This window comes from Buceros rhinoceros, unplaced genomic scaffold (genome assembly GCF_000710305.1).
Source record: "Buceros rhinoceros silvestris isolate BGI_N320 unplaced genomic scaffold, ASM71030v1 scaffold2915, whole genome shotgun sequence".
Taxonomy (NCBI): Eukaryota; Metazoa; Chordata; class Aves; order Bucerotiformes; family Bucerotidae; genus Buceros; species Buceros rhinoceros.
This window is the reverse complement of record NW_010413236.1, coordinates 50,703-63,801: the sequence shown is the minus strand read 5'-3', so window position 1 is coordinate 63,801 and position 13,099 is coordinate 50,703. Positions and strand designations below refer to the sequence as shown.

Genomic DNA, 13,099 nt, shown 5'->3' with positions numbered 1-13,099 from the left:
TCTGCTGGTGAAGAGCGGGGTGGAAGCAGAGCAGGGCCAGAGAGCCTGAACAGGGAGAGCCTGTAAGGAGGGGGGATGGCTGTTGGCTGCCTGGGTCCAGGCTGCTCTGTGGCAGTGGGGCCTGAAGGCAGCTGCACCCAAGGGCTCTGTCTGCATCCCCGAGGCTCCAGCAGCCTCCAGCACCACTGCAGCAGCAGGGACGGGACCTCCCGCGCCCAAGGCCAGTTCTCACGCACCATGCAAGTCATGCCTGAAGTCACCTTTTGTACTTACGTTTAGATCATTCTCACACCCCCCCACGCCTGCCCTGTTGCATCCCTCTGTGAGAGCCAGGCCAGCCCTGAGCTCCCACCCGCAGCAGTGGGGGCCCAGGGCCATGCTGCCGGAGACGCGGGCGGGTGGCTCTGCAGCTGTGAACTGCTTTGTCAGTGTATGCTGCAGGAGACCATGGCATCAGGCGTCAGGGCTGCACTAGCTGCTGCTCAGGCAGAAGCCTTTGCATCCTCCCTCATGGTAAGGCGGACCCTGATACCGGGTTTGTGCTTCAGCTGCAGCAGGTTCTCTCTCTGCTGAGAAGAGATGGTGTAAAGGAAGAGGAGCAGGGAGCATCTCTAGTGACTTTGACCTGTTCAGAATTACTTGCTGGCAGTGCCCAACACAAAAAGCCTGCAGCGCTGTGGCTGAGGGGGCAGCGTGCGCCTCGGGCTCCTGTCCCTGGCAGCGTTCACTCGGTGCAGCCACGGAGAACCTCCTCCATCCGTGCGCCACAGTGAGGGTGTCTGTGTGGTGTGGGAGTGATCAAGTCATGGAGAGCGCAGGGCAGGGGTGACGCCTGTCCCCAAGAGCTTGCCTCACTCCCACAGAGCTTTTGCCACAGGAGAGACCACTGCCAGAGGGCACCAGCATGCCCATCCCTTGGGGCAGGGAACAGGCTGCAGCGCGAGCGGCAGGAGCCTCGCAGCAGCTGCAGCGCACACGGGCTCTTCCTGGGGCTCTGCAGAAACGGCTGCAGACAGAGGCGTGGATGAGAAAACTGGGCTGTGGCCCCAGCAGGGGCAAGAAGCACCACCCTGGCTCTTGCTAAAAGTGGTTTCTTACTGCTCCACCATCGCCGAGCCAGCACAGGATGGGCAGAGTGGCACAAGGCCACTGCAGCAAGCACTGCCTCTGGGCTGGCAGGTCTGCCCACCGCTTTCCCACCATGAAGTGAGGGTCAAATACTTTCCATTGCTCCAGCCTTGAGGAGTCTTGCCCCCATCACAGTCAGAAATAGCCCTGGGCTGGGAGTGAGCTATTTGTGGTGACTGGTTAGGAAGGAGGAATGCATGATGCTCCCCAGACCTCCCTTCTCACAGCCACACGCCCTCCCCAGCTGCTGAGCTGAAACTTAAAAAAAAATTCAAGTGGCTATACTTGGAGAAGTAAGGATTAAACACAGCAAAGCCCAGCATAGCCTTTAGCCACAGGGCTCAGGAACATCTCCTGCAAACTCTTCTGCAGCCACCTCACTTTGTTAGCTGCTCTCCAGACCACAAAATCAAGGGGGCTCAGGGACCCAGTGCTGGGTTTGGGGCTTTTACCAATCCCTGAAGTGCCGGCTGTTGGTTCTCAGCCACCCTCTGCAGCCACTTAGTGTTGTTTTTTCTGTTTTGCCCTTTGGGCCCCGGGTACCGAATATCCTCCTGTGGTAGCTCTGATGGCGGGTCTGGTTTGATTGATTGATAAAAAGGGTTTGTTTATAGATGGGGGCAGAGCACAGCACTGTGCTGTCCCCAGGGCTGTCCCCTTCTCAGCCAGGCATAGGGCACATGCAGCCTTTGGCTGGGCCAGCTGGTGCCATCACTGTGGCAGCGCTGCCTTTCCTCGGATGATCTTCTCAGTTTAACCAGATCTGCAGCTCCTGCTGAGCGCGGGCCATGCTGTGCCACCAGTGCCACCCTGGGCATGGGTCTTGCAGAGTGGGGAGCAGCCCTTGGTACTGCCTGTGGGAAACATCCCTGGAAAGGCACAATGCTGGAGGTAGTGGCAAGGTGGGATGTTGCCCTTCCCACCATGGAGAAGCCCCTCCTCACACTCTGAATCCAGGCCAAAATGTTCCTCTGTCTCTCAGTGCCTCCCCGCTGGAGGCCATGAGGGTAACAAAAGCCTCACGCTCCCCTGTGGCTTCGTGCCTGCCTGCTGCCCCCAGACCAGACAAGCCCTTAAAGCCAGATCCACAGCCACTGCTCGGCCATGCTTCACACAACCAGTTCCTGGATATGCTTTCCCTCTTCCTCAGCCACCCATCCCACTGGGAACCAACCCCCCCTGCCCAGACCAGCCCCGGCTCTCTCGGCCACTGCCAGCACAGCCCTCCCCATCTCAACAACATGCTACAAAGCACCAGGCATTTCTTAGAAACATCATCATTTATTGACTTGAACTACTGCCACTGCAGCAGCAGTGTTTCCTGCTCAGATGTTGGTGATGTGGTTTTTCTTTTTTTATTTTCTCCTAAGGTACTTTAAAATGGGGGGAAAAAAGATTAAATGAGTTTATGGTACTGAAACAACAGTCAAATTTGTTACAAGAGGGCCCTTGTTGTAATCCCTTCACAGCGAACGGCACAGCCTGGAGTAAGGGAGGCTGCACCCATGACACGGAGGAAAACCGCAGGGCACTGCTGCCCAGCTGTGTGCTGGCCCCATGCCTTCCCCAGGCTGGCTTTCAGGCACACGGACAGCCTGGCCATCCCTGGGGGGGCACCCCCAGTCCCTGCACCGCAGCCTGCAACCATCACCCTCCTTGGCCGGGGGCACAGCCTTGCCCACCTCAACCTGCAATAAGGCTCCGCTTGCTCCACACCAGGCCAAAGACAAAGGCAGCTGCCACCGTGGGGCTGCCCCTGTGGCACGTGCTGCTCCCCAGTTTAGGGCAGACACAAACGGCCTGCAGCAGCTTGGAATAACAGGCCCTTTCACTCCAGATGGTGGCTGGGTTTGTCTTTGGGATGCTTCACTTCCTTAAAGCTGAGCAGACAGAAAGGTCAGCAACAGGCAGCAGGAAAGCAAACCAACTAACATAATACTAAAGCAGCAGCTTCAAGCTCCTGGGTTAATATTTACTGCTGAAACCGCAGGAGTTGAGAGCACAGTGTGCGGCTCAGCTGTGGAGAAATGCGATGGAAATCATGCCTCACATGCCAACGATGAAAGAGCTTTGGAACACTGGGAGAGGATAACAAGCGTCTACAGGCCGAAACGTGTACAGCTGCAGATAAGAGCGAGCTGGAATTCCACCACCATCCATTGATGGACAGAGGAATCGAACCACTTACACAGAGAAACTCATGCCAAGGAGAGGGTAAACTGAGTGCTGGAAGCCACAGCAACACCCTGGCTAACACGGGGACGGGGGAGTTTGTAACCCAGATGCAGAGGGTTAATGGCAGCAACCCAAAGGGCAGGAGGATTTGGATCATTTTGTCTCCCGCAGGGCCCAGCACATCCCTTCCTTCTCCACAGCGAATGTAACAAATGGCAAAAACCGTTCACAGGACACCGTACAGACAAGAATCAAACGGAACGCATTGTGGGGAAGGGAGAAACACGCGGCACCCCTAAACGTAACGGGAGCAGCATGACAGCACAGGCAGGCAGTCCAGTCTGAATGCACCACCCAGGCAGAACCCATCAGCTCTTTGAACCGTCTGCAAAACTGAAAACAAGGGTCTCCTCCTAATTAGTGTTAATTTGTTAAAAGTTTCCAGACACTTTCAAAATGTGCCTTTGCAAGAATCACACCCCACCCAACCCATCACCTCAAGGGCCCCAACAAAGGAATCCGCTCCTGATCATTGCTAGAGTCACTGTTTGTCTTCAGAGATGCTTTGCTTTTTCCTTCTTATTCCTCTTCCTCTTCCTCCTCTTCTTCCTCCTCTTCCTCTTCCTCTTCTTCTTCATCATCATCTTCATCGTGGCAATGTGTGATTTCCTGAGGTGCCTGGGGGAAGAGGTTGGGCGGTTTGATCTCACTGATGGAGCGGGTCAGTTGATGCCGCTTGTAGTCAGAATCTTTAAAATCCACTGAGGTACGATTGCGCGTGGCCATCGGCGACTCCTTCTCGTTGATGTCGACGTGCGTGTGCTCCACTGTGGATTCGTGTGGCATCTGCGCGTGGAAGAGAGAGAGGAGATGGCAAAGGGTGTCCCAGGTGCAGAGTGTTTCCCTGAGACACATGGAGCGCAAACCCCAGCACATGACCCTTTGGCCCGCAGTGCATCACATGCCACCCAGCCCTCCAAGGTGCTGCTCCTGGTGCTTGCAGCTTGAGGAAATGTTAAACAAACACAAGCACAGGCAACTTTGGTTCCCCTGCCCATCTCCCTGGAGACCGCAACTCACCAGGACGTGGGCGGCTCTGAAGAGGTAGCTGAAGGGGTAGTAGAGAAGGTTGATGAAGGAGGCTGCATAGAGATCAGCGTAGCGCATCACCTGGCTAGCGAACAGGGTCTGCCGAGAGCCACTGCGGAAGAGGCTCCCCATCATCCCGTAGCACATGTCCATGTCATGGGTCACTTTCTACAAGCAAAGGGCGGGTTAGATCCTGGGCCAGGCAGGCAGCAGCACAGAGCCGCAACAACACTGATGTGGAGCGCTCTGAGGGTTGGGGGCTACATGAGATCTGCAAGGACCTACAGCAAGGCTTTCTGTGCTCGTATCCCGCGCCACCAGAGCACAGCTGAGTCCCAGCGGACACAGGGGAAGGCAGCAGTGGGCTCAGGGCCAGGACCTGCCCCAGGCTGGCACCTCAGGGCTGGCTGAACCAGAGGCTACAGCCCCTTCAAGCTTGTGTTTGCCAGCATTCTGTTCCGCAGCAGTGAGCACCATCAGCTGCTGTATGCATGAGGAAGCAGACCCTATTCCAGACCAGGCTGCCTTTCAGGAGCACCAGTGACACCAGTGAGCTGAGAAGCAACTCTGTTTGCGTCCACAAAGGCAGAATGGCTTTGCCAAGCCTGCTGTGCCCACCCAAAGACAGAGCAGTGGGGTTGGGTTGTCAAGCCCTTGGAGATCCAAAAGCATGAAAAGGGATTTTTATGATTGGTACCTTAATGCGTCTCTGGATGGAGCTGATGTCAGGGCGTTCATTGCTGCTACTGTCCAGATGCCTAGTTACAGGCGAGAAGGTAAATACATGGTGTGAAAAGCCTTTCAGAACCAGATGCTGTGGGATGGGGGCTCAGGGGAGGGAGGCTGGTCTGGAGGGGAAGGTTGGTCTCGTGGGCAGAGCCCAGGCCTGAGTCAGAGCTCCAGCAGCAGTGCTAACCCAACCCCAAGGTTCCATCAGAGCTGCTCGTTAACTGTCACTAGGCTGGGAGAGGCAGCAAGGAAGTTGTCACTGAATACTCACTTGTATAGCTCAGCCAAGAAAATGTCCAGACTCTGCAGCTCTTCAAAAAGGGCTGGAAAAACCAGAAGAGGGGAAAAAAGGTTAAGTTTAAACTGTTGAAATGAAAAAGGCTGAAAGCAAACCCACCATCCTGCCCATTCCCCTTGTGTGGCGGCGGAGGGGCACTGCATCAAGGAGCATGACGTCTCACGGCCACTGTGCAGGGAACTGGTTCAATCATGCTCTGTGCCACTGGCAGAGCTTCAGGCTTGGTTTCTGGTTGCCCCTTTTGTTTTTGAGGCTAAACCTTTGCAGCTACGAAAACCTTCCCACCAGCCATGGAGCCATGTGCGTAACTCCAAAACTTGTTTACACACCAAATGGCAAACCTGGGAGAAAAGCAGTAGGGCTGGAGGATGGGAAACACACAGCACTGGGGCAGCAGAGCAGCAGAGGGAGCGGGAGGAAGGAGGAGAAGTGGTTGGTGAGCCAGGACTCCCTGCAGACGGGAGAGCAGTCATGGCTCGGGCATTACAGGGAGAATTAGCCAGGCGTCTTCTCAGACATCTTTTACCAGAGAAGCCACAGCTCCGTAAGAAAAAGGGAGAGTTTTCGGGACAGATACGGGTGAGGAACACCTCAACCCCAACCAGCTGCAGTTCGTCCCCTGGCTAAGGCAGCACTTGGCGCAAGTGGCCTGGGAAAGAGGCAGGAAAGGCCTGGGACCCTGAAGCCCCAGCTCCTGCCACCACACCCAGACCCAAGAAAAAAGGGCTGAAAGGAGAAGCAGCAAGCCAGAGTCATCTCACCCCTGCACCCCTACACATTGGCAATCTCGGGGTGCAGTAACAGGCAAGCAAGAGCAAAGCCTGGCCTGGGGTTTGCCCCATTTCTGACCGCTTTTGTCTGTCCAGACGTGCAGCTCCTGCGCCAGCTCGGGGATCACCAGAAAGGTCCTCCAGCCCTGGCGCTTCTTGGATTTGAGGATGTCTCCGAAGATATGGTCTCCGATGTACAAGATATCCTTCCCTTTGGCCCCTAGCAGGTCACAGACTGTGTCCGAAGAGCCTGAGAGAAGAATGGCATGGCTCAGAACACGGACTCCAAGGGAAACGTGTGGCTCATTTCAGAGAGCCAGGGTTAGGGATGAAGCAGGTGCATTTTCCTCCCCGAGACCTCCACTGCTAAACATCACACCCCTGCTTGGCCATGGCAGCACAGGGCACTGCTCACCCACCTGGGAGTTCACCCAGAGGCAGCTTTGCCCACGCACACCCTGACATGAACGGCAGCAGCAGAGGGGCCATGCTGCCTCCCACCCCATGTGAGAGTCATGGAGCCCTGGGTGTCACAGACAGCCCTGCGTATATCCACCCACTGCCCTTCCCTGGCTCAGGGGACCCTCCAAGTGTTGTCACACTGGTGGCAGCACCACAAGTACAGCTGGGAACATTGCACTGAGCCAGCTGCAGCTCCTGTTCCACCACAAGCCTGGCAGTGGCATTTCCCAGACCCTCCCTGGCAAAGGAGAAGAGGGTGTTTGAGGAGGAAGAGGTCCATTTCCTCCCTGCACTGGGCAGCAGTGACAATGGAGAGGTTCTGGTGCCATGTGCAGGGGGAACAGTACAATCTGCTTTCAGAAACACAACCTTGCCTACGCTCTGGCACAAGACCTGTCACCATCAGAGTGGCTGAAGGCCACAAGAGCACAAGAAGGGTTCTCGCCTCACCTCCCGAGTACACGATGCCATGCTGCAGCGGGCCAGTGTAGGTACCAATCTTCAGCTTCCCAGTCACCTGTGGAAGGAGATGTTGCATCACTGCGGAACAGCTGATGGTCTGGATCTTTTCTGTCCTACTGATACCTCACTCTTTGTCTCTCTCTCACTCCCAGGCAGCCTAGGGGTGGCTTTCCACATTCTTTTCCTATTGCCACCCGTGGTATGTTAGGGAAGCCAGCAAAGCCTCAAGCTCTGCTGCGCCCCAGGTGATGGGGTTGCTCAGGATCACTAAGAGAAGCCAGCCCACCATCTCTAGGGCAGGTGCTGTCTAAACACTGTGTTGCCTGTTGCCACTAAGAGATGCCACACAGGAGGTGCAGGAGCCCTTCTGGCCATAGAGGTACCCTCCATCAGCCACTCACCGTGTCCACCTGTCGCAACACAGTGCCCTCCCCAAAGAAGAGGGGTTTCCGCGCATCCACCAGGATCAGGTCAAAGTAGGACTGCCACGGCCGATGGGCACTCCCAGGCTGCAAAGGCAAAAACAAACCTCAGAGGAGGGGTGTTAAATCACCAGCTGTCCCCACAGGGCACAACACAATCAACCACAGGGAGTTAACCCGAGTGTCACTGTCCGTAGCCATAACCTGGTGATGTTGCTGGCCCACCAAAATCCCCTAGCTCGTGCCTCTTGTGGTGCAACGCTGGGTGGCCTGTGCCATCTCCTAAAGACTCCCCTCTCGTGGCAAGCCCATCCCAATCCAGCCTAGCTGTTTGGCTGAGGATGTGGTGTGAGACAGGAGAACTGCACTGAACATCCATGTCACAGCAGGGCTGTTGTGTAAAGAGGTGCTGTAAATGACACCACTGCCGCTCTTTCTCATCCCGCATGGGTCCAGACACACACGACTTCGTGGCTTCAGCCTCACAAGGCTAGGTGGTACATTTGCCAGGCGTGGGAAAATTCCCCAGAGCACAGCTATGAATCACAGCCCTGCCTGAAGGACACCGGGCATTCATCAGCCCCTTCTGCTCCATGCTTCTGCTCTTTCTGAGATCAGGACCTCATTGAGGAGTTTTCTGAGCTATGGTTGTGGTAATTTTCCATGTTCTGAAAAGTTCTCCCTTGGCCACCTTCTACGTTTAGAGCACGGTGTGAAATCTTTTGAGCATGAGATAGCCTCCCACTGGGAGACTGAGAGAACAGTATAAAATTCAGCTCACAAGTCTCTCTCCAAAAGTTGCAGGGCTGAGTTTTGACCTCAGAAAACCAGAAAAGGCATGACTAAAACTTTTGAAGTTACCATAGTCAAGGCACGGTCAGTCCTAAATGTTTCTGCTGTTTTATAACACTCTTTTCTTTCCATCAAGGTTTATTTTAACAGCATCTAAAACATTGTGCCAGGTTTCTTAGAAACCTGCAAAATGCCACAGCTAAAATGTATTATCACTAAGGCAATGTTATCATTAACACCGATGATTGTTTGAGACTAGACGATGCCTCTTTTCTCTTTGTTACATTGTATTTGCTTTGATCCCATTCAAACAGGACACAAAACAGCAAGTGTATTTTAACCAGATTAAAGCAACTAATCCCATGCAGCCGATGAAGCAGGATTAAAATGCTTTCCAGCTACACAGATAATTAGGCACATCAGCCTCTACTGGAACTGCCATCTAGAAATCACATACCTTTGGTCCATGCGGAAAGTCAAACAAGTAAGTCATAATTTTCTGCAAGACAGAAAGGAAGCATTCAAGAATGTGCTTTTAAACATACATTTGAGTAGTTTATAAAAGCATTCTTTTCTGCTTTATCTTCTTCTGTTACAAACCTTTATTTTCAGGATTTATGTGAAAGCATACGATTTGCATACAAAACAAACAGATGGAATTTCAAGTGTCAGGATTTAAACCAGTAATTTTTATAATCAAAGAAAACCTTTGCCTCAGAAATCTGCACACTGCTTCAGTCATACCTTGCAATGTTTTAAAATGCACATAAATCTTCGATTAGCAGTGTTGCAACATCTTGACATGTACCTGGAGTAGAAATAACCGCGTTTATCCCTACAGCACAACTGACAGCCCTTTCTGGCTCTTAGACCTCTTCAGGACCATGGCTTTGGGACTTGTTGTACCCTCACTTGAAAGGGAAGTTCTGCATTTTAAAGGATGCTGAAATCTAAAGTGAGTATGACTTTCAGCCTTTTAATTGCTGAGGAACTGAGTGAGGCACAGAAGGACTTAAGCCAGGCCTATACTAGGTCAAGTAGCAGAACCCGGTCAACAATGATGACTCAAGACTTAATGTGCATTCACCACTAAACTGTCCTACACCTCACTTAGAAAACACCTTATTTTCCACCAGAAGTTGTCCTACCAAAACCCATACGAATAAATAGCTGGCTTTGACTCACTCCACTATATACCAACAAATCCAAGCAGCACTTACATCTGTGTATTTATAGTCACTGTTTGTGACAAGAAACACCTTCCCAACTTCATTCATGCGGCTGAGCAGCAGTGGCAGCTTCCCCTGAAAGCCAAGTCACAATCAAAAGTTACAGAGATTTGTCATGGGCAAAACACTCCCAACTATCATCCCACCGGACAAAACAAAGCAAAGGAAACAATCGAGCAAGCAAACTCATGTGTTTTGCGCTGGCCGGAGCCAGGAAGGTTGCTGGTCTGTCCATGTAACACCCCTCCAGAGCCCAGCCCAGGGTAGGAAGGAGAGGGGGAAGCACTCAGCAGGGCTGCGGTGCCTTTGCCAACCCCAGTGCCAGGCATCCTGTGCTGCTACCACCAATCTGCTCCATGCCAGGCACACAGGAGCAGCTCCTCCAGCTCCAAGTCTGTTCCCAAAATGGGCCCAGAGGCAGGTGAAATCCGAGCTCACACAAGCTGCAAGTTGGAGCGCATTACAATTCCCATCTCAAATTGGGGAGAATTTATTCCTGGGATTTTTATTTTTATTTAATCATAGATCTCAGTCCATTGCCAGAGTAGCTGATTACCTCACAGAACAGTTTCCTAAGAATTTTGCAGGCATGTAACTAGAAACAAAGTTAACTGCTTTAAAGTGATGCTCAGAGCTCATCTAAACTGAAGAGTAACTATACCGTACATGGTCTAGAGGGGCTTTGCACGCTGCAGAGAGGGCAAAAGTAAGGGAGCCACTGGAGCTTGCTCAATTAGATGTGCTGAATGCACATTTTGGGTCTATCAAGAGACTGCACACTGCGGATCCTTCCCTCAGACCTTTGTGGTTAAACGCATGTAACATCTTTGTTGGATGGCTAAGGAATAATTCTGTCTGAAAAGATGCTCCTCAGTTGCTTTTGAGAAAGAGGTCTGCTTGGGCAGAGAAAACATGGGCAGGGAACACAGCTGCTTTCACCACCAAAAGAAACAATGCGAGCCTCACCAGCGTGTTCACCTTGGTCCCATGATAACATTTCCTCTGGCTGTTACATTTTACGTAAAAACCATGCACGTGAATATGAAATCACATGGATCACTGGCTCAGAATAAAGGCTGCATCCGAACTTTCCACTTTGTCTTTGGTTATTACAATAGAAATTACAGCGTTATCTGTTTTGTGATTTAGTAAAGCAAATCAGCATGTTTATTTCTTGTCTGCTTACTCAGTACAGAACGGCACATAGCACAAGTAAAGTAACTTCACACTTACATCTTTCACCACATACTTTTCCAGATTCTCAAGTGTCTTTTCCTTGAGTGATCCCTGAAATAGAAACAACAGAACGCAGTGAGGTAATAGAAACTCCTGATGTAAGAGACATCAAAGTAATGCCAACTTTCACACTTTAAAATGCTGTGAAAGTACAAACCAGGGCGAATCTGAACCAGTGACTCTAGAGATGAGAGGCTTTGAGTAGCAGGGACCATCACAAACTCTGTGATCCATCGATTCCCTCACCATGGTAAATAATCCACTTCAACAGCATTTTAACCCTTTCAGAAGGGAATACAATAGAAACAAACAAAAAATAGATTTGCCATACCAAACAAGACAGTCAACGACCTGTCTCCAACACTGACTGTAATGCTTTACTCAAAGGCCAACTTCAACATGCACGATGAAAGAAAAATAGATTCCTGACTTCTGCAAGGCTAAAAGGACCACCACAAGCACAACTGTGAGCAGAGTTCTCCTGTGACAGTTCTCCATCCCACCCCAATAGACTTCTTGAATGAGGAAGAACAAGATGTTCTTAACATCTTAACCAGATGTTAACGCTCACAAAATTATATTCTAGATACGCGCACAGGAGTGTGAAAAAGATGAACTGCCTCTCCTCTCTAAATAGAGAAAAGTGGATACATTTCTCTGTTTAATGCAGGTACTTTTCAGACAACATAAGATATCCATTTACAGTAAAACGCTGGTTTAATAGTTACAACAAAGTACAAATTCTGGACTATACATGCAAATATGCTCACGGCATTGCATTTTAAACCCCATGAATTACAGTACAGAAATGGAATCTGGGCACAATAAAAAGGAATAGGAAGCCAAGACAGACATCTTCCAGTACTAGGAGGGCAGTCGAGCTCTTGACTTGCATACAACTGCAATTTATTATTTGCTCACTAGGCGGCAAAGCAAGGCTCTCGCCCAGCTGTGGAATAACACATCTTAACTCATGAGTTATGAACCAGTCCCTCTAACTCAGTTACAGCTCGAGATGTCCCAAGGAGTTCTTGCAATCACCTTGTAATGAACCCAATCAACAGCATCTCTGACATCCTGGAACATACTCCTGAAGGACATGAAGAGGTCTCCATCTTTAAACCCTGTTTCACAGCTGTGAGGAGAAAGGAGAGAGATTGTAGCAGCCATTCACAGCAGGTAAGAAACAAGTCAAGGACAGAGACAGTTCAAAATGGTGTTTGAAGCTTGTGTTTTCATCATAATGGTTTCTTATTTACTATCTTACTGCAGCTCAGACTCGAATATAAAGGCTATAACCAGAGTTTAACAGGATCTGCAAGTTACCCAAGAATGTTTGGTTTGAACTTTAGGATGTGAGTTCCTAACTACAGGCCTGTGCCTCCATAGCAGTGCTACAGCTTTCTGTGACTGCAACTCTTATTTCTCCCCACAGTATTACGAGAAGTAAAAAAGTCTGGAACTATGCAGTTTGCAGCATTTTACAAAAGACAAATGGTACTGAGAAAGTAAGCAGACTTCTGCTCTTTCTCCCTCTTCCAGCACTAAAGAAGGGGGGCCATGGACATCAACTACAGGTAATACTTGTTACTGAGAGGAGGAACTAGTTCTGTGTTGAACAGTTAAGAGTTAACATGAGAAATTTCCTCTACAAGTTACTGTGGAGGTATCTTTGAGAATTTGCATCATGAGAAATCAAGGAGGATTAAGGAGAGCTGTATTTATGATGACAGCAATCATCATGCCTGTCCTGAGAAAGGATACTTTACCTGATGAGTTGTCAGCATAAAGTTTCTCTGCTCCGAGGTAAAACCCATTAAACCTTTGCCTTCCACTCACATAATATGCAGATTTGACCCATCACACGAGTCAGCAGCACAGCAGCATTCACACTTGCCAGTTCAAACTGCAGCTTGTTGTTATGCATACACCTATTTGAAAGCTAGGTAAATACTCATGCTGCACAAACAGCCTTTTACACCACACTCTGCCGCAGCATTTCACCTTTAAGTGAACAAAGTCCTCAGTTATGACATGAGGGACTTCTGGTAACTGGCTGAGGAAATCTAGCCTTTCGGTTACCAGTTCAAACATCGCTCCAATGGACATGGGTTCAAAGCGAGCTGTCTGTAATCACCCTGTAATGAGTGTGTGGTCTTAGGAGCTGGCCCAAATACCGTTGTCAGTCAGTGTGGTGATACTCATACACCCTGTGAAGGAAACTCTCACAGCCAGTCTCTGCTGTACGCACAGATCATCTCACCACCACTAAATTCTCTTAACATCAAAGAGTAAGAGGCTTGAACT

The 13,099-nt window shown here is 50.7% G+C and overlaps 1 protein-coding gene across 1 annotated transcript in view; it reads right to left on the bottom strand.

The window, feature by feature from the left end:
• Positions 1 to 3,514: 3,514 nt before the first annotated feature.
• The window catches only part of NT5C2 (5'-nucleotidase, cytosolic II), a 40,561-nt gene continuing 30,976 nt past the window's right edge, over positions 3,515 to 13,099 (bottom strand). The window contains exons 7-17 of the mRNA XM_010136641.1: positions 11,834 to 11,927; positions 10,790 to 10,843; positions 9,548 to 9,631; positions 8,785 to 8,826; positions 7,515 to 7,622; positions 7,102 to 7,168; positions 6,269 to 6,439; positions 5,393 to 5,444; positions 5,090 to 5,150; positions 4,384 to 4,560; positions 3,515 to 4,149 (exon numbers count right to left, since the gene is read on the bottom strand). Of these exons, the coding sequence (XP_010134943.1) occupies positions 3,883 to 4,149; positions 4,384 to 4,560; positions 5,090 to 5,150; positions 5,393 to 5,444; positions 6,269 to 6,439; positions 7,102 to 7,168; positions 7,515 to 7,622; positions 8,785 to 8,826; positions 9,548 to 9,631; positions 10,790 to 10,843; positions 11,834 to 11,927 (1,177 nt within the window). The 3' untranslated portion in view covers positions 3,515 to 3,882. The remainder of the gene's footprint in view (positions 4,150 to 4,383; positions 4,561 to 5,089; positions 5,151 to 5,392; positions 5,445 to 6,268; positions 6,440 to 7,101; positions 7,169 to 7,514; positions 7,623 to 8,784; positions 8,827 to 9,547; positions 9,632 to 10,789; positions 10,844 to 11,833; positions 11,928 to 13,099) is intronic.